The sequence below is a fragment of the Gopherus evgoodei genome, chromosome 4 (genome assembly GCF_007399415.2).
Source record: "Gopherus evgoodei ecotype Sinaloan lineage chromosome 4, rGopEvg1_v1.p, whole genome shotgun sequence".
In the NCBI taxonomy this organism is placed as follows: domain Eukaryota; kingdom Metazoa; phylum Chordata; order Testudines; family Testudinidae; genus Gopherus; species Gopherus evgoodei.
The window spans coordinates 10,583,739-10,607,325 of record NC_044325.1 but is presented as its reverse complement, the minus strand read 5'-3'; the positions used below and the strand labels follow the sequence as shown (position 1 = coordinate 10,607,325).

At 45.3% G+C, this 23,587-nt stretch overlaps 1 protein-coding gene across 8 annotated transcripts in view; it reads right to left on the bottom strand.

Moving 5' to 3' along the window:
• SAMD4A (sterile alpha motif domain containing 4A) overlaps nucleotides 1-23,268 on the bottom strand; it is a 221,379-nt gene extending 198,111 nt beyond the window's left edge. For 4 of the 8 annotated variants that reach the window (XM_030562936.1, XM_030562940.1, XM_030562941.1 and 1 more), the window contains exons 1-2: nucleotides 23,180-23,266; nucleotides 21,222-21,862 (exon numbers count right to left, since the gene is read on the bottom strand). In XM_030562936.1, the coding sequence (XP_030418796.1) occupies nucleotides 21,222-21,417 (196 nt within the window). In that variant the 5' untranslated portion in view covers nucleotides 21,418-21,862; nucleotides 23,180-23,266. Of the gene's footprint in view, nucleotides 1-21,221; nucleotides 21,863-22,186; nucleotides 22,405-23,179 lie in introns of those variants that run through there. The other 4 variants (XM_030562938.1, XM_030562937.1, XM_030562944.1 and 1 more) reach the window with 4 other exon arrangements.
• Between the last annotated feature and the right edge of the window lie 319 nt (nucleotides 23,269-23,587).

Genomic DNA, 23,587 nt, shown 5'->3' with positions numbered 1-23,587 from the left:
AAAACAGAGAAGTGCATAAATATTTCAAACCTGACTGACAGCTATCAAATCTCTCTCCTTCCTGCACAGTCCAGGCATCCTTTTTGGTGACTGCTCTCACGCTGAAACCTTTATTCCTACAGCAGGAGACCTAGTAAAATGGATTAACTAGCAACTGGTCTTCTGTGCGTGGGTTTCTGTGTTATTTCATTCAGGGGGAATCTGCCCACTGATAATGCTCTCCCTGCTGTAATTCCCTGAAACCCTGTGTGTAAAGGGACAGGCTGGGCAAGCCATTTATCAGATCTTACACACACACCCCGACACTGGGGAGGTGGGCTCTGCAGTGGTTCTGAATATATTCACAGAGTTCAAGGCTAGCAGGGCCATTGTGATCATCTAGTCTGACCTCATGCATAACACAGACCATAGGACTGTACTGAATTAACTGTTGTTTGGCTGTTTTTCTAAAAGATCTGGTGTAGTTCAATCCTGATTTAAAAATTGAAAGTGATGGAGAATCCACCATGACCCTTGGTAATTTTTTCCAACGGTTAATTACCCTCATCATTAAAAATGTGCACCTTATTTCCAATCTGAATTTGACAAGCTTCAATTTCCAACCACTGAATCTTGTTATACCCTTTGTCTACTAGACTGAAGGGCCCATTATCAAATGTTTTGTTCCCCATTTAGATACTTATAAACTGTAATCTAGTCACCCCTTAACCTTCTCTTTGTTAAGCTAAATATGTTGAATTCCTTGAGTCTATTAAGCATGTTTTCTAATCCTTTAATCATTCTCACAGGTCTTCTGAGAACCCCCTCCAAATTATCAACATCCTTCCTGAACTGGGGACACCAGAACAGGACACAGCATTCTAGCAGTGGTCACACCAGTATAACCTCAGAGAGGTGTACAGTAATGGCTGCAAACAGAAATGTGTTTGACTTTATGGGTCTAAATGAAGTTGCATGTTCAGTCCCGAAGTCTTGGATACTCAGACTTGAAGGGTGACACTCTTCAGACTCCATGGGCCATGCTTCAGGGCCCCTACATTGGTAGCTCTCTTTGATATCGTGTTTGCTCAGGAAAAATCAGATAAATGGTTATATTTTAAAATCAGAAAATAACTAAACATCAGTGGCGACACTGAATTTGGCTTTAAGAGGGATTTAAAGCAGTGACTTCACACTCTTTAACCTCTATTCCACACTTAGGGTACGTCCACACTACCCATTTTTCTGTTGACAAAGGGTACGTCCACAATATCTGCCAGGTAGCGATCAATCTATCGGGGATTGATTTATCGTGTCTCGTCTAGACATGATAAATCGATCCGTGAACATGCTCCCCCTCGACTCTGGAACTCCACCAGGGCAAGAGGCGGAAGTGGCGTCGATGGGGGAGCCACGGCCGTCAATCCCGCACCATGAGGACGGGATGTAAGTCGATCTAAGATACGTCGACTTCAGCTACGAGACTAGCTAGTCTCGTAGCTGAAGTTGCGTATCTTAGATTGATCCCCCACTAGTGTAGACCAGGCCTTAGACATGGCCAAAGTATATTTACTTTAACAATGAAAAAGCAACTGATTATATTTTTGCAACTCATTGTATAGAGCAAAGGGTTAATCTGAAGAACAGTTGCCAAAATGCTGAGAACACAGCTGAACAATAGCTTCTCTGAAGAAATTCCTTCACTCCACAGAGTCGTACTCTCCAGCTGCTGTGACTTGTCCAGAAAGACTTCTTAGTGTTTATCCACTCCCACAAAAAAAAAAAAAAGAGGAAAAACTGAAGCTACAAAAGTGCAATTTGAAGAAAATGAATGCAGAGCCTTGCACTTTAACCACAACACAAAAGTGATATTAATGCAACATTTGCTTTGCGTGAAATATAAAACCAAGACCTCAACCAAAACGTGTGAATACAGGCCACCTGTTACATACTAGTAGAGACCACTTTTAGCAGCTCTGCAACACTAAATATTGATTCTTTGTGGAAATCTCTTATAGGTCATTTAAAAGACTGGGCAGTTTGGCAGGACAGCTGATATTATAATAGCTGTTACCCTTATATATTTGAATGTAACATACACGTTTATTTATAGAGGTACTCTTAACAAGGGAGGTTTGACATGTACTATACAAAGCATTCAGTGCCAAGCTGATTATTTCAGAATCCTTTTATGATGAAAGGTTACTAAATGTGCCATCCAAAATGTGTTCTTCGTGCAATACTGACAGTCACAAAGTTGTGCACTGCTAAAGGGACACTGTAAACTTGAATTTATTTTAGCTGACGAACGGCAAATAATTAATTTTCTGAGAACATGCTATTTAAATAGCATGACCTAAATTTAAAAAATAATCCTTCAAAAATTGTTATAAGGGTATTTTTGCCCTCCCTCCACCCCCGGATATGTTTAGAAGACTCCTTTGGGAAGGCCTGAGAAGAACAAACATAATTAGGACCTCCCCTTCTCTTCCCATCCTTGTTCTCTCTGTTCACACCCTTGCTGCCCATTCACTTTCCACTTCCAATTCTGCCGCTGGTCTTACTGCTAAACACCCAATCATGTAGAGCCCTGGCAAGAGTGTGCACCACCCATCAGCAATGAAACTGACTATACGCAAGATACTATCAAAAATCTAAAGTAAACAAACCGGAAAACAGGTTAAAAAAAAATCACTTGCTCACAGTGACGTTGGAACAATTTGTATAGTGGGGCTGCTGAAAGCCATTGAACAAAATAGTAAGCCCTCTATATGATGGAAACCACTTCAAGCCAGACAGTGCTCCTGTAACCTCAGCACCCCTAGTTCCAGCCCCCTTGCTTGCTCACTCAATCTCTGTTAGCTCCAGTATGGAACTTCAGCAGCTATCTGTAACAACACTAGCTACAGTTTGCGGATGAAAGTGTGATTTTTTTTTTTTTAAGTTGGCAATGGCCCCTGGATTTATATGCAAAAACTTTGAAAAACACCATTCAGTTGGGTGCTGTGTGGGGCTTTAAGTGCACACTGATATCAGAAATGTAAAAGACTTTGAAACTGCCCATAACAGCAACCTACATCTCCTCCAGTGATGTGCACAGAAGGGTCCAAATATGCATCCTAACACCAACAGCTAACGTGTGCCTTTCAGCCCAACAGCCGCTCTAAGAGATAGGAGCTAAGTAGATGCAAAGGCTCATTTATCTGCAGGAAGTGCAATCCCTAGTGTTCACCATTCAACCTTACCTGCATGCATGTGCGCACACACAAACACACTGTACTGTGTACACTCGCGGCCTGGCTGGACATACCCCTTTGGGGCACTAAGTGCCATCAGCCATGCTAGCCAGCCCACTTTTGTGCTCGGGGAGCTCCAGCACCCAGATGCTGTCAGGCCCTGTGCTGAAGCTCCTGGTCCTGGCAGTAGAGAGGTGAACATGACGCCCTGCATACTTTTCTCACCCACAACCCAATCCAACACCCACTGAAGTCAATGGAAAGACTCATGAACTTCAGTGGGCACTGAACCACCACCCATATCTGATCCCGTAATACTGAAGTCACTGGACTCATTACCATGGGTGCAGAATCAAACCCCAAGAAGCCACAATTTGGACTGTAGGAGTGAAATCTTAACCTCACTGAAATCAACGGGAATTTTGTCATTGACATTAACGGAGCCAGGATTTCACTCTAGGTATTTCAGGAGGCGCTCTAGCATTTCTCAAGATATTCAGAGTAAGCTATAATAAAATTCTTAAGGGTCCAATCCTGAGCTGAATATTTCCCACCAGAAGCTAAGGGCCCACAGCACCTGGCTGAGTCAGACTCTTATAGATCAAGCATCATAGCCTCAAAGAATGAGTGAGAGGAGGAAGACTGGGGTACTGGCTATGAACTGAGCAGACTGTTATGCAAATAATTTTTTCTAGGTTTTTTTAAAGAATTCTTATCAGGTTAACATAATACTGCAAGTCAATAACAATTCTTATCTGAAAGGGTCATGCAGGTAGTTAAAACAACATTTCATCAACATTCACATTATCTGGAGGGAAACAGCCTAAGGTTTCTATTTTTAAAATCCACTTCTTTCGCACTACAAGGTGTGGTGTTTTTTCAGTGAACAAACCCCCTTTTCGGAGCTGTGCTGACACAACTGGCAATTCCAATGCACAACTAGACAGCAAGTAAAAAAATCATGCTGACTTGTGCTCCATGATTACTGCTTGGGGATATCCCAATGGCAGGAAAAGCCAAAATCTGTAAGGAAAACATTTAACTGTACACTAATACTATTTGAGAAACAGGAAGTAGTTTCAAAAGCAAAAAAAAATAATTTTTCAACAAAAACAAAAACCTGACTTTTTTGGCTTTTTCAGATTTCCCCAGCCTTTTTTTCCCCCTTTGCCACAGGGGAAAAAAGCAAGAGAAAGAACAAAAACTAAATAAAAACTGAAAAAGGTTTTTTGTTTCATTAAAATCAGAAATCTAAAGTAAATTTCTGTGAAAATCTTCATTTTCACAAAAAGATTGAAACTTTTTTTTTCCAGTGAAAAACAAAGGAGAAATTTTCACCAGCTGTACTTTGCACATCAGCATAGGGAGTAGCTGTGTTAGTCTGTATCCACAAAAACAAAGAGTCCGGGTGGCACCTTAAAGAGTGACAGATTTATTCGGGCATAAGCTTTTGTGGGTAAAAAACTGGATTCCTTGTTGTTTCTGCACACAGCGTTATACAAAGTAACAATGAAACAATCACTAACACAACAAAGAAGCATATCCAAGTGCAGAGCAAGTAATACAACATGGCAAACAGCAGGAAAACCAACACGCCACAAGCAAGGCCAGGTCAGTTATCTGACTGACTTAAAGTTTAGAAGAAAATCTGGAACCAATCATGTGCTAAGAGTAATAACAAGACAGAGCTAGAGTTCTGTAGTGACCTATATTTGCTTCCACCCTACTCTAGGGTTATCTATTGCTTTGGAGCACAGAGCTGAGTGAATCAGAGATGGATCCTGCAGATGATACTTGAAGGATAAAAAAAATGAAATAAAAAAACAAACACACACACTTTATCGAGCATAGCAGCTCAGCACAGGAGAACAGATCCAGCTGTCACTGAAGTCAAGGGGACCTTTTCCACTCAGGTGAAAGTTGGCTCAGCCCTGTAGTGCAACAGCACTGTCAGAAAAACACAACCACATCCTACAGAGATTCCTGTATCCATATCACTAAATGACCAGGTGTCTGCTGATGCTTGTCATTAGCCATCAAGCTGCAAAGGAGAAAAGGCCTCATACCTCCTGGGTGCCTTATTGTAGACAATAAGAGAAACATCTCATGCTTCCAATTCCAGTATTTCATAAACATCACAAACTGGTCCCAAGGGAGAAGAGCCACAAGAACTCAGCTCATCCACTCTGCCAGGGCACTGTATACAGACCACAGTAATAAACCATTCCTCCTCCAACAGAAATTGCTCCTGAGAACCTATACACCTTAAAGTCACCATATCTGGCTGACCCAGTCCATCTCAATCAGACTGTGTGAGACTATTCAGATGTCTCACAAGTTCCATGGCCTAATCTTAAGAAATGTTGAGCGCCCACAACTGCTGCTGACTTCAACAGAAGGTGAGGTCACTTGGCACCTTGCAGGATCACAGATAAAATTAACAATAGCACAATGGTAAATCACCATCCAGGGCTTGATCCAAAGCTCACTGAAGTCCACTGACTCTGACTCAAACCTGTAAAGAGGGCACAGACTTGTTACAGGTGAGGGCCCTGAACTTGCAAATTAAATTACGCAAGTTGCTTAACTTTAAGCACATGAATCCTTCCTCTTATGCATGTAAAAAACTCTTTTCAGGATCAGGGCCTAGAACAGAAAAATGCTGCTATTTAAAACCCCCCTGCCAAAATCTTTGATACAACAGTATCATGAAAAGAAGTCACTACATGCAAAATAAATTAATTAATCGATTACAAGCTGTTAGTCAGGCATCTGATGTGTGAATTCCTGCCTAGAGAAACTCTGCACCTGTATCAGCTCTCTTACCTGAGACAAATACAATTGCCTTCTATCTGGAAAGGCCACTAAATAACTCTGCACTCCATTCAAATTTTAACTCCAGCCAGGTAAAACAGAGGATATTGTATCCCACTCCCACAACCATTTCTTCACGCCCTCCCTCCTCCACTCTGAAGGGTCTCCTCACTCCACACTTTGCAAAGGGCAGGGTGTGTTAGGTACCAAACAATAACCATAACACCCAGGCTGTAATGTACTGTTTTGTCTACAAAACTCCTTTAACAAATTCTGACTTCATAGTCTGTCTCCAAAAGAGAAATAATTTAAATCATATTTTGGTGATTCTGCTTAAAGCCCACCTTAAAGGGAGCCAACACAGAGACTAGGAGGGGATGGAATTGTCCATAATAACCCAGAGGCAGGACAAATGCACTGCCAGATTGAAAGCCTGCACATGGGATTTGTGGGTCCAGGTCATGAAGCCATTGGCCATCAAACCTCCAACCACCGTCGCACTCCTGCTGGGTGCTGATCTCTGCTGTTTACACAGGGAGTGTGCAAATTTCTCCTATCTCAGACTCTCAGTGCAAAAAGCAACCACTGTGGTTCCACTGATTTTCTGGACCTTCCACAGATGCAAAAAGCCCAGGTGGATTTGGTCCCACGTATCTCTTGTTTCTAAACCACTCCAATTCTCTCAAATCCTACAACAGAAGTGATCCTGCCTCCTTCAAACCATTAGGAAAACATGGTTGAGCAAGGGCTCAGAATGGGACTTTGCACTTACGTAGCACTTGGCCACTGTAAGTAACAAATGCCTCTGTTCTAGCTTTCCATGCTACAGCCTGTGGGGGGTCTTCAGAGTGGCCACCATGGCCAGTCCTAGAGGCATTTTGACACTCTCTGCCCTGAGGTAGGCAGAACACCTGGGAAAGGTCATGGCTACATCCCTCACTGATGCAGGTCAACCCCTGCTCCGCTCCCCTCCGGTGGCTGGTACTGCTACCTGCTCTGTACACCCACCCGCATTGTCTTGCGCTTTGGATAGCTGTCCTTGTGCTCCTAATGTCCCCTCTGGCACCTGCATCTCACTGTCAGTAGTATCACAGTAATGTATAGGTGCCCCAACAGAGTCTGGGACCCCAATGTGCTAGGCACCACATATATACACACATGGCAAGAGACCATCCCTGTACCAAGAGCTTACAGCTGAGGGGCAGAGAGGGGAAATAATTCGCACAAGGTCACACAGCGGGTCAGTGGGAGAGCTGGGAACAAAGCCCAGGTTTTCTAGCTCCCAGTTGAGTTCTCTATCCACTAGACAATGCTCCTTCCTCCTGCCATTGTCTGTGCGCAGATACACAGCCATGGTCTGACCCAGAGCTGGGAAGGCAAAGATGGGGCAAACAATTCATTCCCCCAAACACTGGGGTGTGCAAAAGAACCATACCCGGACAGTGACTTCTAGATGGTCTGGATAATATTTAGTCCTGCCTTGAGTGCAAGGGACTGGACAAGATGAACTCTAGAAGTCCCTTCCAATTCTCTCCCTGTGCAAAATACAATTCTGAAAACTGCCATGAATATTAGAGTCCTCTCAGCTCTGGCCATGTTGCTCATGGAAACCTCCATGCCACGCAGCCTGCTTTAACCGAGCAGTTGTGCAAAAACTCAGACCCAAGCATACGGGCTGAAATCTCAGCAGTTTATATAACTGCCCAATTAACATCTCCTGGACTGACACCGGAAGCCATAGGTCTGTCCCTCTGACCTAATCAAATACTACATAAAGGAAGCACCCAAGTTTCAAACTTCTAAAGCTCCCAAGAGGAGGCCAAGCCCAACAGCCTCGTGGCAGGTCTGTGCACTACCATGCAGAAATAGTACAGCTGGTATAGACAGAGGCTGGGGGAGACATGGATGCAGATGCTTTGTAGGAAACCCAGAGTTACAAAAGAAACATGTTCTTTGTATTTATCCACTCGTAATCATATAAAAAAGAAAGTGGGCAACATGCGTGCAAGGTTCATGTCAGGCTTAACCTTGAAAGTCGCACTCAGTGTCAAGTTCTCCCATCCATGTCTTGAAAACAGGGAGGGTAAAAGCCTGGTGAATCCGGCAGGGGGAGAACATGCTCCATGGCCTGCTCCTCCCTTTTCCCAACCCTACTGTCACAGTTTCAAGGTAACTGCACCTGTGTTCCCCCTCCATGGTCCACTCCAGGAGCTCCCAGCTGGGTCTTATAGATTCCAAGGCCAGAGGGGACCACTGCGATCATCCAGTCTGACCTCCTGTACAGCGCAGGCCAGAGAACTTCCCTGACAGAATTCCTAGAGCAGATCTTTTAGAAAAACATTGATTCTTGATTTAAAAATTGTCAGTGATGGAGAACCCACCATGACCCTTGGTAACTTGTTCCAATGGTTAATTACCCTGACTGTCTCCAACCTGAATTTGTCTAGTTTCAATCTCCAGCCACCTCTAGCCATCACATCCCTTGGCAGGGATGCTTGTCCCACTCCCATTTTAAGGCTGCACAGATCCCTGCCTTACACTGTGATATCCCCAGCAAGTCAGTCTGCCTAACAGCCAGCGCCTGTGCTTTGCTTTCTCTCCAAGAGCTATGAACAGTGTGTTGCCAGCAGTTACAAGTTACCACACAGCTTCTTCTGAGCAAGCACCTTTATTAAGGCAAAAGCATTACACAGAAAACAGAAAAACCAGTAAGCAGATTTAAACACATACTAAACACCCATCTGGCTAATGGCACCCTAGTACGCCAATGTCTTTTCCCACCCTTCTGTCAGTGTTAGGGCTCCGTTAGAAGGTCCTGTCCGTTTGCTGGATCAGAAAAAAGACCTTGAGTCAGTTTCAGCTCATCCATTTATATCAAAAGCTATTCTTTGTTTCCTAATCTCTGGAAAATCCAGCCTAGCAAACTGCTGCAGAAGGTGGAACTTCTCCAGAGTTGTTTTCAGAATTAGTGGTAATCACCCTACACTGCTTTTAGTACTCATGGAAGCTGTGGTAACATAAGAACGGCCATACTGGATCAGACCAATGATCTACCTAGCCCAGTATCCTGTCTGCCAACAGTGGCCAATACCTGGTGCTTCAGAGGGAATGCACAGAACAGATAATCATCCAGTGATCCATCCTCTGTCATTCATTTCCAGCTTCTGGCAAACAGAGGCTATGGACACTTCAGAGCATGATTTTGCATCCCTGCCCATCCTGGCTAATAGCCATCGATGGACCTATCCTCCATGAACTTATCTAGTTCTTTTTTGAATCCTCCCCTGTGGAATAGAACACAACCATACATAAACCATTCAAAACGTAAATATAATGATCCCCAAAGATACTGCATGGGACTGCAATATTTGTCACATCTACAATTAACCCTCAATGGGGAGAATGGGCTTCAGGCAGGGAGAGGATGAGGAAGAAGGCCAAGAAGAGGTAGTTCTGGAGGGACAATCACTGTCTGCAACCTGTGTGGATACCAAGCGTAAGTTAATGCTGTCCTTACCACCACTGGTTTACACAGTTCCCTCACCACTGAGTGACCCCTCCTTCCTGAGCGGGCAGCAGCCAATCCGAGTACCTTGGCAGCTCTGCTTCTTCCATGGGGGTTGGGAGAATGTGAACTCACAGATGTGTGTGGACCCTCTGGCAGGTCTTGCCAGGCTCTGCACATTTTAGGGAGATTGTCCCCTTCTCATTCTGGGACGGGCAAACCCAACCCTCTCCGAGGGCAATCAGGTAGACCGGGGTGGGCAAACTATGGCCCAGGGCACACATCCAGACCTTCAGACGTTTTAATCCAGCCCTCGAACTCCTGCTGGGGAGCAGGCTCCGGGACTTGCCCTGCTGCGGCACTCCAGCTGGGGGCTTGCCCCACTCCGCATGTGCTGTGGCTCTACACAGCTCCCGGAAGCAGCAGCATGTCCCCCTTCTAGCTCCTATGCACAGGGACAGCCAAGGGCCTCCGCAGCTCCTATTGGCTGGGAACCATGGCCAATGGGAGCTGCAGGGGCACCGCCTGTGGATGGGCAGCGCGTCGAGCTGCCTGGCTGTGCCTCCGCATAGGAGCCGGAGATCCCTGCTTCTGGTAAGCGCCACGTGGAACATGCACCCTGACCCCCTCCCCCACCCCAACCCCCTGCCCTGATCCCCCTCCCATCTTCCAAACCCCTTGGTCCCAGCCCAGAGCATCCTCCTGCACTCCCAACCCCTCATCCCCAGCCCCACCCCAGAGCCTGTACCCCCAGCCAGAGCCCTCACTCCCCTCCGCACCCCAACCCCTTGCCCCAGCCCGGAACCCCTCTCCAACACCCTGTACTCCTCATTTCTGGTCCCAGCCCAGAGCTCGCACCCCCCAGCCGGAGCCCTCAGCCCCTCCCGCACCTCAGCCCCCAATTTCATGAGCATTAATGGCCTGCCAGACAATTTCCATACCCAGATGTGGCCCTCAGGCCAAAAAGTTTGCCCACCCCTGAGGTAGACAATCCATGGCCCAGATCCTCAGCTCTGCCAATCAATATAAGTTCTTTGATATTGATGGAGCTACGCTGGTTTACACACCTGAGGATCTGGGTTATGCTTGAATCCAACTCATAAAATTTTCAGTCCCTGCAGAAGAATAAACCATAGATGGGGAGATGTGGCCCATAAACTTTAACTTGCCAGTAGGGAAAGCGGTGTCCCTACTCTCTAAATAGTTCTCTGCAGTGACATTAGATACAAGTGTGAAGCATGGAAGCTAAAGTACTGACTACTACATCTTAAAATAAAGCAAGCATTCATACTAATTACTATTTCAGTTCCTCTGATTGCAAACAGAACTCCCGGCCCGGAACAAATCATGTTCATGGATCACAAAAACACCTAAGATTTCAGGAGAAAGGAAAGCCAGGCTTGAAAGCTAGTAGGAACGCAGGAATTACCATAGTGCATCAGACCACTAGTCCACCTGATCCAGTACCCTGTTTCCAGCAGAAGCCAGTACCAGCTGCTTCAGAGGAATGTGCATAAAACCCTGAAGTAGGCAGTTGTGGGATAACATAGCCACTGGGAAAGGTTTTTCCTGACCCCCAGTAGTTAGAGAGTGGCATCAGGTAGGTTTACATCACTTCCAAAGCTAGTAAGCATTTTTTTTGCTCCCCTGTCCTTCCTAGTGGGAGAGACGAAGACCTGCCTAGGTGTCTTAGGTTGGGCACCTAAAAATTGAAGGCTCCAAAATGAATGGATTCTTTCAATAATTTGGGCCTGAATAAAGAATGTTCTTCCAAATGCACTTCTGCTAGGATCGTTTGGATCCTGGAAGCCATTTACCTAAAAACAAATGTATCAAATACAGGGACCGACTTGGTGGACAATTCTGTTCAACTGTTAGCTTCTAATACGTCCAATACACTAGCTATGCTGTGCAGCACATGTACAAACTGTCATCCACTGGCAAGAATTTTGACTGCACTCACGGACAAGCTACCCCATTCTCTCATTTAATCTCATTTTAAGAGAACTCAATTTACAAATACACTGCGAGCACTTATTTTAATTTAAAGCACTGAGGTTTGCCCTTCTTAAACTACCAATCTAAAACAATTCCTGACGTAGCCCATCAATCTATAGCTTATCAAATTCAAGATTGCCATAAGCGACTGAGCTCCTATTGTCGCTTCCTCCTCTTTACATTTAATTTCCTCAGCCATTCTTCGCCCATTTATGCAGAGAAGCAAGTAGATTTAGTTCTTTTCATTTTCCAAAAGAAAAAACATAACAGAAATATATCAGAGTAAAAATATTTCACTTGGAAAGAAGCCAACTTAAAAGAAACTAGGTCATGTATTGAATAATACTTTGCACTTTTCCTCTAAGGATCCCAAAGCACTTTACAAACATTTCAGGTGGGATTTCAAAAGCATTCATCATTAGCCTAGCTCTGCACCCACTGAAGTTTGTGCGAGTTTTAACACTGTCTTCAATCCCACTCTTAGTTTCCATGCACACCTGTGATATAGCTCACTATTTTATCTATTCTCTAGTTGGGGAAACTGAGGCAGGAAAGGGCGTGAGTGACTCAACCAGCATCATCCTGTGAATTAGGAGCAAAGTAGGGGATAGAACACCACTCTCTAGATTCACAGGCTTGTACTGCCATAACCACATACCGGTTCCCATTTTGCTAGGGATGAACAATTATTTTTCTATTACAACTTTTTTTTACACGTGCAATGTTTCAGATCAGATATTAAATATGCATTGAATGCAATGCATCCATCAGATAATAATCTGTTTTTGTGCTGCTAATGGGAAAATGTTAAAGGATTTTTTTCTACATACCACTCACTAACTCTGAAATATGAAGCAAACATTCTCTACTACGGCCCCGATCCTGCAACTTTTTCTGCCGGCACGGCTCTCAATGCAGTCGTAGGACCTAGGTTTGCATTTCCCACCTTTGGGAACTTTTGATTGTTAATTAGCCATTGAGGGTCTCCTCCAATTTTCATGAATGTAACAGAAACAGATTGAGAATGACCAGGAATAATTTTTTTTAAAATACAATACAGAGTTGAATACATGAGCCACAGAGTTCAAAGAAAATATTTCCTCTAGTCCATATTGAAATCTATAAGCATTGCAAGCTGATTCTCTTCTGTCAAATTAAAAAGAGGGAGTAGGAAGAAGAGAAAACATTTTCCTACACTCTAGCTACAAACTTATGTACAAATAAGGGCACCTGTTAAATAGCAGAGCTGTTGAAAAACGCAAGAAGTTTCACTGCTTCGTGCTATCATTCCAATACCTCATGCAGTGTTGCAAACTCCTGCAATTTCACCATAAGTCTGTTATTTGGTCTCTCTCTTAAAGCAAATCTCTGCTTTCATTAAAAACAAGTGAAATTTGTTAGAGTTGTGGGCCAAAAGTTTGAAAATATGAACTCTAAAAGCTCTAAAATCAGTTGGTAAATTAAAAGATCCCAATGTTCATGATTTTTAAGCACATCTCATGATTTAGGAGTGTCTGTCTCATGATTTTTAACATTTGAGATTGGCAATTCTGCTCATTCTGCTCTGGAGAACCCTTTAAATACAGTCCTATGCATGTTGCCAGCTGTCGTAATTTGAGGGCTTGTGATATTTGGTGGTGTTCTTAAAACCTCAGCTCCAGGAGCCAAGCGATTAGATGAAAATCTTAGGTTTTAGTTTTAAAAGGGGCAACTTTTAGCCCTCGTCGTTTCAGAGAAAGAAAGAAAAGCAGCAGAGGCCCAACTAGCCCCACCAATGAGCAGATGAAGAACGGAGATCACGCTGCACCCCCTTAGGTGAGGTGGAAGCACCAGTACACCTTCTATACACCCAGCAGCTCGGGGAAGCATTGTGCTTCATTAAGGTGCCATGCCTCCTGGTTCCTGCTCCATACCACCCACAATGCAGACCAAAGCCCTAATTGCGTGCAAGAGCTTTTTTTCTTTTAATGCGAGTGCCATTGTTCTACCTTGGCTTGAGTCAACACAATGGGTCAGTATAAAGAACGCACCTGATACAGTACATCATAACTCCAAGCTAAAAAATAAGGGTCTTTAAAATAAATGCTCAGGCGACTTTCACTGGTTGCTGGACCCACATAGTAGTACCCACAGTTCACCTTAAGCTGAGCCTTCCCAGGAGACTTTCTCCAGTCATTCTGCCCCAGAACAATAGACCCAGGCAATGATGATGCTCTTAGCACTTGACATAGATGGCTTGTGTGAGATAAGGATGAGAACCTTAATATGCCCAGTAGTCAGTGCACTGTGCAAAAGGCAAAGAAAGGTTCTTGTCCTTGGGAGCCAAGCACTTAAAGTCATTACGCTGCGTGATGAAGTAATGCAAACCCCACACTAGACAAGGGGTTAAGGAGTTGCTCTGGGCACATCTGGCCCCACTCTGCCACACCAGCAAGGAACACACAAGCTGGAGGGGGAGTTTAAAAGGGGAGCAGAGCCGTTCACATATGGGCAGACCAGGGATGTCAACAGATCTTCAGACTCAGCTCCTGAGGAAAGGGCTGACTGAAGGGCAGGGGCTCCCAGACAACCACCACCTGGAGGCCCCTCATCTTGGGACACCCTGAGAGGGAAGCATTCCCCCTCTCTCTTGTACTGACTCAGTTTGTTTGAATGAGTTCCCCTTGCTTTTTGTTCCCAGACTATCCAGGAAGGGGAGACTTGGAAGTGATCTGGCCGGAGGGCCTGCCTCTGCAGAGGTGGAGCTGCCACACCACACCCAGCCATGAGGAGGTGCTAGCAGTGAGTCTCCTCCCTTCCCGCTCTGTTATTAATGACGACTGGGTTCTTTGGTTAGTGGAAGGTTTGAGGACTCCCAAGGTAGTTGGGGCAGCGCAGACATAGCTATGGACTCTCTCTGCTCTGTCAGAGTCTCATTTATGGCCATGGCCAGTAGGAACTTTCCTTTATTAGGTGTTGCACCTGATGGGAGCAGGAGTTAGATGGAAGCAACAGCCTTTTGTTCTCTTTCTTAGTGCCTGGTCAGCACGTCTCAGAAATCAAAGGAAAGAAATTTGATGGACTGAGTGAGCGTAGGGTGCTCAGCACTTCAGAGAATCAGGTTTTTCAGTCGTTCCATGGGGACTGGCCCAATAGCCTAGAGTGAATTTGGCTTGATGCAGGCATCTGGCCACTAGATAGGGAATTTCAGAGCAGTCAGGAGGTGGGGGCACTTGGAAGGGAAAGCTCTAAACTCCAGCAGGACGTAAATTCCCACGGTGGCCCCTACTGGCCAGCCCACAGAAAGAGAAAGCCTGGTTATGTCCTGCAGATTCCACCATAGGCCAGACCAGATGCACAAAGGGACGTGGCTTTTTTTACTACATGTTCTAAACCCTAGTGCCCTATTTAGCTTAGCACAGCTCTGATGAAGGGGAATCAACAAGGGGAAGCCAGGTAGAAGAAACATCAATTGTACAATCGTGAGGAGTGACTGCAGCCCATGCAGACATACCTTGGCTAGCTTTAATCTAGCTAGTTCAGATACCCAAGCAGAAGCATCAGCAGCACGGGCTTCAACATGAGCTAGCCACCTAATTACCCAGGGATCCCACTTGGTTCATACCGCCTGCACTGAAGCCCGTACTACCAAGGTATCCAGCACATGAGCTCTCTCAATATAAAGCTAGCTTAGGCAAGTCTATGCGAGCTGTGATCACATCCTGTGATTGCAGCATAGTCATACCCTGACTTAGAGACCTCCCTATGTCCAAACCAAGACCACCCTACTTCAGTCTCCATCTGCTATCTCCTCCCAGAGCCCTGCTTTCCCAGTCCTCATAGTAGAGCGTTTTCAGCTATTAACTGAGAGGGGATAGTCACTTTTAGGGCAAAATGCCCCTGTGCAGAGAATCAACGTAAGATCTACATACCACTTAATCCCTATTCAGAGGTCATACATGAAGCAGAGCCCTTGTGCCCGCTTACTGCATGGGCTGGATTTCACTCATCTAACCTATTTATTTGTGACTCCAAGATGTTTATGTCCAGACAGCTCTTTCTAGCTGGGTTTGAAGCTACTCATGTAGCCCTGTTACAGGGTATAGCCGGGCCTGCCCTTAGTCCTGCCCTGCTCTGTTCCAAAAACCACTCAGAGACCTTCTGGCTCAGCAATCACTGGTGCAGTTTATTTACAGCATGTAATCCCACCACCTTCTTACCATCGAGATTTTGGGGATTTCAGCCTTAAGGGCTTCTCAAGTCTCTGCAGCCAGGAGGGAAGCGCTCCCACCTTCCTTCCACACTCTGGCTTCCCCCTTTCTATCTGCCCACCCCTGCCTGCTTCCTTCCTCTGAGGTTTTTGTTGTTGTTGGGTTTTTTTTGTTTTTTTTTTAACAGCCCCAGGCTAATTTGGCAAAGGGGGAAACAGCGGCCAGCCTATCAGGCAAAGATTTTCTCTAGGCAGCTCCAATCTACCTTAATTAGAGTTGGCGTGACAAAGGGCTGGTTCAGCAGTTGCTGCTCAGCACCCTGTCACAAGCCCCCACAGAAAAACATGTTTGAAAACAAACAAACAAAAATGTAAATGATAATACTGAAAAAACAGTAACTCTCAGTGGGAGAAACTTCTGGTTTCCAACGTGGTTTCCAGCACCCCCCCACCCCCCGCACACACAAAACCGTTCTCATTCATTAAGTCCTGGTGAAAGTATCTTGAATTCCTCACTGGTGCTCACTGCACACCCAATCCTGTTCCCAGTGATGTCAATGGGATTCTCCTTGTTATTACACCTCTACCTCGATACAATGCTGTTCTCAGGAGCCAAAAAATCTTACCGCGTTATAGGTGAAACCATGTTATATTGAACCTGCTTTGATCCACTGGAGTGTGCAGCCCCATCCCCCAAAGCTCTGCTTTATCGTGTTATATCCAAATTCATGTTATATCGGGTCGTGTTATATCAAGGTAGCGGTGCACTTATATTACCATAGCACCTATGGGCCCTAGTCATAGACCATGACCTCACAGCGGTAGGCACTGATCTCAATGACGGCAGGAACAAGTCTTGTACACATTTAAACTCACAGTGGCCTCAGATGGTTTTCTTCGATATTGCTCTTCCCACTGCTCACATCAGCCTGGATTTATTTACTCGTTTTTTGGTTGCTGTTTCTTCCTTACTAGCCCCCCCCAAGCAGTTTGAGTGTTGAAGAGCCAAAAAGGTTGTTTGGGATTCTCTCTGCTTTGTTTGTTTGATCTTTGTGGATTTCAAAGTTCCATCCTACTGTATGCTACAATCGTTAAAGACTCAGACATGGATTGTGCATCTTATCCAACAGTGACCTGTAGGGATTTTTTGCATTGCTTTTTTTGTTTCCTATCAACCACCAGTAATTTCAAAGAAGACATTTTCATGAGGTTTTAGAGTGACACATACATTCTCTGTGGCACCTGCATCACTTCTATGCGATGTGCCTCTGTTGCATCAGAGGCGACAGAGTAGCTTTCAGCCTGGGAAAGCCTATGGAGACCCCTGTTCTAAAGATTCTGGACACAGCTATTTTGTCTTTTAAGCGCCACGGGTAACAAAATGGCAGCAGGAACAGTAGGTTTCTTAGAAAAATCCCTTTTTGAGAGTTACGCTATAGCTGTGCATTCCAACCAGATTTACATTTTACATGTCAGGTGCTACAAATGAGAGCTGAATTTTCATTAATAGGCAAAGGAAAAACCTATTAAAGAAAACCACATGAAGAAAACAGAAAGATGAAACTCTGCCAAACGTGCTTGTTTCACTAATAAAACCAATCAGTTTTAAAGAATTAATTTTTGTTCAATATTTTTCATTTCATCTTCAATACTTGCGAGAAGCAGCAGGAAGACAGCACTGAAGACTGGGGTCCACACAACAGAGCAACAACAACAAAAAACCAAAAATCAAGTTCTCTCCCATTGCCCAGGCAACATGCCTCAAGCCCTGTATTGTGGGTCTTGCTGGTGAGAAGGTACTTTGCCTTCCCATGTCTATTCAGCCATTGGCCTCTCTGCTGACTCCAGTTACCTAGGATAGTATTTGTGAGGTGGACATCGATCCAATAAGAAACGTGATGAGTCAACACACTCATTTCAACAGTGATCAGATAGAGTCACTATCCATTTCAGTCAGATTTTAACAAGCAACATAGGCTCTGTGTCCATAGAACAGGGGTTGGCAACCTTTCAGAAGTGCTGTGCCGAGTCTTCATGTATTCACTCGAATTTAACTCACGTGCCAGTTAACACATTTTAACATTTTTAGAAGGTTTCTTTCTAGAAGTCTGTAATATATAACTAAACTATTGTTGTATATAAAGTAAATAAGGTTTTTTAAATGTTTAAGAAACTTCATTTAAAATTCAATTAAAATGCAGAGCCCCCTGGACCGGTGGCCAGGACCCAGGCAGTGTGAGTGCCACTGAAAACTAGCTTGCATGCCACCTTCAGCACACATGCCATAGGTTGCCTACCCCGCCATATAATGACTCTTTTCCCATGGGAGACCAACTTTAAAGTCAATTCAAACATTCACACTGGCATGTTAGACTCACATGTTGCTTTCACACTAGCTTCACTGGAGAAAATAGGACCGTTTGTGCCTTCGTCACTATATTTTTATCTTTTTACTGCACTGAGGAAGCTAGAGATAGCCTGGAATTTAACTGACAGTAGGATTGATACACCACATGTAAAGATTTATGGCCCCAACCTGTTCCCAAGTTACAGCTCTGATCCCAAAACCTCTTGTACTTGGGCAGATTGCTGCACCCAAGAAGAGACCCATTAATTCAAACACAGAGGCAAAGTGGCCAGTTTCCATGCAAGAAGTTGCAGGATCAGGCCTGTGTCATTGGCAAATCCCCCACTAAGGGAGAAAAAATTAGGCCAAAAAGTAGGGGGCAAATTGAGATCTTTAAGTATTGCTGACATCACCACCAGTCATGGAAGAAACAAACCCAGGTTAGTTGTGTAAATTATGGAATTCAAGCAGTAAGAGCAATAAAAAGTTAATTGCTGTTGTTAGACACAAGGTAGGTGACAACTTTTATCTGACCAGATTCTATTGGTGGCAAGTATAAACCTTCAAACTACACGGAGTTCTCCAAGTCTGGGGAACGAAATCAGAGTGTCCAAGCTAAATACAAGTTGGGACTGAGAGTTAAACATAAGGGGTAACACATGTCATAGGAGGTCATTTGAGATGGAGTGGGCAGTAAGGGTTGCTATGCAAAAGGGGTTTGAAGTGGGCTACGAAGGGTTACCAGGCAGGTATGTGAGACAGATTGTTGTAATGAGCCATGAAATCAGTATCCCTGTTCAGTCCCTGGTTTTGGGCATCTAGCAGCATTAAGTTGTGGTTGTTGTGAGAACCTGGTGTGATTTCATGTCTAGTTAAGTGACAAATGCCATGGTATGAAATGTGTGGTGAATAAGGGCTATTTAATATAATTTCAACAGGAGATCTCAAAGCACTTTAAAAGACAGGTGGTTTTACAAAGTACATAATGTTAATATCAAACTAAAAGTCACTTCCTATCATTTCTTCATTGCCAAACACAGAGACGAGGCATTCCTCTCTAACAACAGAATCACCCTGATCAAAAAGTAAACACCTTGATTCTCTGATGCAAAGGCATGTTTGCCTTATGTTTACCAAGCATCAAATTTACAAGCAGAAGAAATGGTTAGTGGTATCAGAAATTTAACAAAGGTTCTCAAGTCTTGCTATTGAGCCTACAAAAGCCCTAAAAGAACAGCTGATTATTAGAACAAAACATCTAAGCAAGTGCTATTAGCATCACCAATGTAATCATTCAGAGGCAAACTAAGGGCTAGATTCCGTAAATTTTATTCTCAAGAGTAATCTTTATACCCATTGGGGTCAATGGGATTAGTCACATGTGTAAGTATTGGAAGGATCAGGACCTTCGTTTCTACTACTATTTTGGCAAGAGACTGTCATTATGTAGAAAGTCCTTTCATTCATACATGACCTAGTATTTGGATGGGCTTTAGATGAAATTTTTCTATCATAATTTAAACGGGTACGCCACAGCTACTGCAGTCTGCAGATAAATCATTCATGTGTAATCTTTTGACAAATACATGTGACGCAACTATTACAGGAAATCCAGGTAAAACTAAAAATCAGAAGCTTATACAATGGTATATAGTCACATACACTACTGGGAACCAAAGATAAACTGTGCTAATGCACGTAAGAGGAAAGGCGATTCTGTTCTGTGGAAGATCAGTTTAAAAGAGTGTGCTCTCCTTCCCAATTTATTCTTAGTTAGGCCTCCACCCGCAAATGTATGAGGTTAGACTGTTCAGCTGTTTATAAAATGTAGTATTGCACTGAAATGTACACTGCAACATTCCTCCTGGGCACTCATACGAACTATATAAGGAAATATCCAATTCCAGTGTGTTCACCATTGTGATGATAGAGCTCTGTACACTGGAACAGCCCCGAGTTGGTTTCCTAAAGGCGTACTTAAATATATCCTAGCCCTAACAACATTTTACTGGACGTTGTCATCAAATGGCAGCATAGACAGCTGCCAAATCTTGCAGGCTCAGTGCTCTAATATGGAACAGCTGGAAGAGGACCCTGCATTCTTTTCTCTCAGTAAACACTGGGGGCTCTGTTCAGTATCCTACTGCAATAAAGCCTAAAGAATTTCACCTATCAATTGACAGACTTCCCCCCCCCCTCCACAGACTATGCTTTGTGTGTTCTTTTAACCATGTGCAGAAGTCCAAGGTGTTCATATTTAATCCTACAAACTATATTAAAATATCTGAGACAAGAACAGGAGGGATTATATTTGTTTTTGGAGGGATTTTTTGCAAACAGAATAGAACTAGGTAATTTAGCTGTGTATTTAACCTCATCTCTGCAAAGAGTAGTTTGGAGTTTTATTTTGGAAAGTTTCTTTAAAAGAGTGCGTGGTCACACTTGTGCACACATACAAAGCATGAGTTTAATTTCACTTAGACCGTTTTAATTCTCCTAACTTTCACTAGTGTATAAATGAGATCAAAATCAGGCCCACATATATTAAACTTACATCCCTTGGACAGTACATGCACAGTATACACTAACTGAATTATGTATAGCAGCCCTAAATGGTCTACTAATATCTTCCCACAGCTCCTGTGGAATATATAGAGCATTCAGAGCCGCAGGAAAAAAAAAATGTATTCAAACAGGACCTGAATGATGAAACAAATTACCATTTAACAAAATGGTAAGATACCTCAGCTAGCCACAGATCAGCAAAACACTCGTTTGTATTAGATAATGAGGAGATTCTTCTGCATGTTGCTTAAAGCAAAGCAAGCCACGTTGTCCAAAAGAAGCCTAGAAAATCCAGACTCTACGTGACCTGACTGACTTATTTCATAGGAAACTGCATGAGAGAAAAATCAATCATTCATGCTACCGTAGTTACACCACTGAATAGACTGTAGTAGTTTGCTGTGAAAAAATCAAACTGAAATAAGTCATCACTCGTCTGAAACATAAAATGTAAAAAGAGAAGCTGTTAACAATGAGGCTGGTTCATTTGGAGCGCCAGCTCCCTAACCTCCCCTTTTTTGCCATCATTAGGGTATCAATCAGAGAACAATGTAGCATTCAAAATGGATTGGTTGCACCAAAACTTACCAGGGTTGTTGGCTTCCCCTTCAAGAATGTGCAGCTCGGTGCAATCTGCCAATGAATGCTCCAGGCAGAGCTGGAGGAAACGGGCTTGGGTTCGACTCACCCGCTTCAACAAGGAGAGCAAAGCAACAGTCTGCTCGCATTCATTCCAGCCTTTAAACCAACCAGCCAGCACTCCAACCTGATCTCGAAACATCATGATTAGATTGGGGTGGGGAGTGGAGGGAGAAAAAAAAAATAAAAAGCCTCTGCAGGGGAAAAAAATTCCCTCCAAAGTTCTTTTCCCCTGTGTCTGTCTCACGATTTTATTTATTAATCAGATGGATTTTTGGACACAGCCGTCAGCTCAGATGTGGGTCTGGTTTCTCTCCTCCTCTTTCTATCTTCAGTTCAGTGTCCTGATGGCTTCTTGTTAAATTCCCCAAAGATGATGACACAAAGTGGCACAGGGAAATAGGGTTGGGAAATTGTATATTATATATACACACACACACATATATATATCTCAACAAGGCACAGGAGTGGATGTATAGCTTCTTCTTTCCTCTCAGGTTATTTTAGCCTAGCGTCGCCGGCTCTCTCCTCCCCTGGGTGGCAAACTGGACCATCCACACCCGCATTCCTCCCAAAGCAAATGTTCACAACTGGAAGGAGAAAAGAATTGCTGATGATGACGACACACTGTGCAAGGAAACGCTATGATTCAGCATGACAGCAGCAGAGCTCGTTTCCTAACCTACCGAAGGAGATTTCAGGTCAACAACACAGGGAAGGGTAACGGGGGTGGAGGGAAAAGGCGAGAAAGAAAGGGGAAGGGAGGAAGACACCGAGCCTCTACAAATTCAGCCTCCATACACAGCAACCGAAAGATGCAGGCTTTGCAGCTAATGGTTTAAAGAAAGGAGGGAGCTCCCTGTTGCTGCCATAAAAGGGTTCCTAGTGTTTGGGCAGGTTCTTCAGGGACCTACCTGCTTTAAACTGCTACTGCTGCAAGAGACCATTCGTGCAGAAGAAAACTTACATTGCGGCTGTAAAGCTCTAATGCAAAGCAGGAGCAGCTCTGGTGCCTTCCTCTCCACCTCCTCCTCCTCCTCCTCCCCGGGAAGTAGCCGAGTTGCTGCAGCTCCATCTACAGCAATCAAGCATCTCAAGCCAGCCCCTTTGGATTGAGGCCCTAAGCAGGAGCAGCGTGAGACAAAAATAAACTCTACCCACCCCCGACTTCCATCACACAGCCCGGCAGGCACACAGGCCAGCCCAGGGAGTCTTCGGGTCCTCCTCTCCCTTTTTAGGCTTCCTAAAAAATGATCACATCATTCCACCCAGCCCCAGCTATTTTCCAAGTATCTTCACCAATCCACCGCTCTAGCGGGCGGGAGGAAGGGGGGTGTCTGTCTCTCTCTCTCTCCCCCTCCTTCTGTCCTACTGAAGCGCTCACGAAATCCACCCGGTTGTACATACGCATTCTCCACATTCAAGGCATCGCCTTGCGACCGAAAGAGCGACCTGGTCCATTAGCCTCAAGGGAGCTTTGCAAAATGCAAACGAGCGCTGAGCAAGGAGCCCCTTCCTTCCCCCTCTTCCCAAAGTTGGGCTGCTGCGGCTTTTCTGCTTCACCTAGGATGGCTCTCAGCAAACACCCCCCCCCCGCTGTTACCCCCAGCCCATGGGGTGCACAGGAGTGGGCAGGGCAGTGCCAGCCCACTCGGGGCTCTAAGCACTGCAGCGATGTTTGGGGGAGCCCCCCCCACATGCAACAGATAATTAATAAGCCCCCACCCCGGAATTGCCGGGGACCCCCAGCTAGTGCTTAGTCTGCCTAAGCCCAGCGCGGAGCAGGGCACAGACCAGCCCCTGGGCAGGGAGAGGAGCTTGGTCCAGCCCCACGGGAGGCACGAGCCCTCCCGCCCCGCCGCTGCCAGCTCCCCGCGGCACCATCGCGCCACCCCCCGGGCACCCACCTGGCTCACTCCCATGCTGCCCCCCGGCTGTCTCGGGAGGCTGAGGCAGGTGCCTCGCTGCTGTCAGGCGGGCTGCGGCTGGCGGCGCCCCGGCCGTGCCATGGCGGGGAGCGGGCAGCGGGCGATCCCGCCGGGCGGTGCAGCAGCGGCCGGGCGCCTGGCTGGGCGAGACTGAGCCGCGCCGAGCCCCGCGCCCCAGCTCCCCACATGCTGGTCATTAGCATAACCCATTACGTCATGGGCGCGAGGCCCCCGCCCCCCGGGTCGGGGCAGCGCCAGGGAAGCCCGGAGCGGGCTGGGCCCGCGGCCGCGGGGCGGCTCCTTCCCGCCTCGGCCGGCCCCTGCTGCGGGGCCCCAGCGCCCCCTGCCCTGCCCTGCCCTGCCGGGGGCGTGAGACTGGGCCGGGCG